Source organism: Opisthorchis viverrini (assembly GCF_000715545.1).
Source record: "Opisthorchis viverrini unplaced genomic scaffold scaffold22818, whole genome shotgun sequence".
Classification (NCBI taxonomy): domain Eukaryota; kingdom Metazoa; phylum Platyhelminthes; class Trematoda; order Opisthorchiida; family Opisthorchiidae; genus Opisthorchis; species Opisthorchis viverrini.
In genome coordinates, this window is record NW_008765914.1 from 1 (window position 1) to 483 (window position 483).

General features: G+C 45.3%; 1 protein-coding gene across 1 annotated transcript; it reads left to right on the plus strand.

Annotated features, from left to right (window-relative positions):
- Positions 1 to 13: 13 nt before the first annotated feature.
- Positions 14 to 265, plus strand: T265_12372 (hypothetical protein; the record flags this gene model as incomplete). Its single annotated transcript, XM_009179878.1, has 1 exon — positions 14 to 265. The coding sequence occupies one exon, from the start codon at positions 14 to 16 to the stop codon at positions 263 to 265; it is 252 nt and encodes an 83-aa protein (XP_009178142.1).
- Between the last annotated feature and the right edge of the window lie 218 nt (positions 266 to 483).

Here is a 483-nt window from a genome sequence, read left to right on the forward strand (position 1 = left end):
TTTTTTTAAAATCATGAAGCTGATTGGATTTTTTCAAACATCTAACTCATCTGGTCTCTTTTTTCTACAATCTCCGTCAGATAACCTCTACATAGATCCACCACCGTTCGATTTACAGTTCATCTACTGCGTTCAAATGACGCACTACCTGCATTCCGCCTACGCAACACTCTATCTGGATCCGTGGCGTTCCGACTCGCCGGCTATGTTGCTTCACCACGTGGTCACTCTCAGCTTAATTTCACTCTCATTCGTACGCAGGTGAGAACAGGTGGTAAAATCCGTTTGTTGTACCATATCGTACCTGTGCCATGATGTATACATCCATCTGCAGCCAGTGCTGGGTGAAGACTCGCCTATTGAAGTCCTTTCTAAACGCAGTGGTTCATTCCTCGTTCAGCGGAATCTGACGATCATTCAGTGACCATGGAACAACGCAGGATTTAGTTTGACCACAAAGTAGGACTGCGCCTACTTGATGAG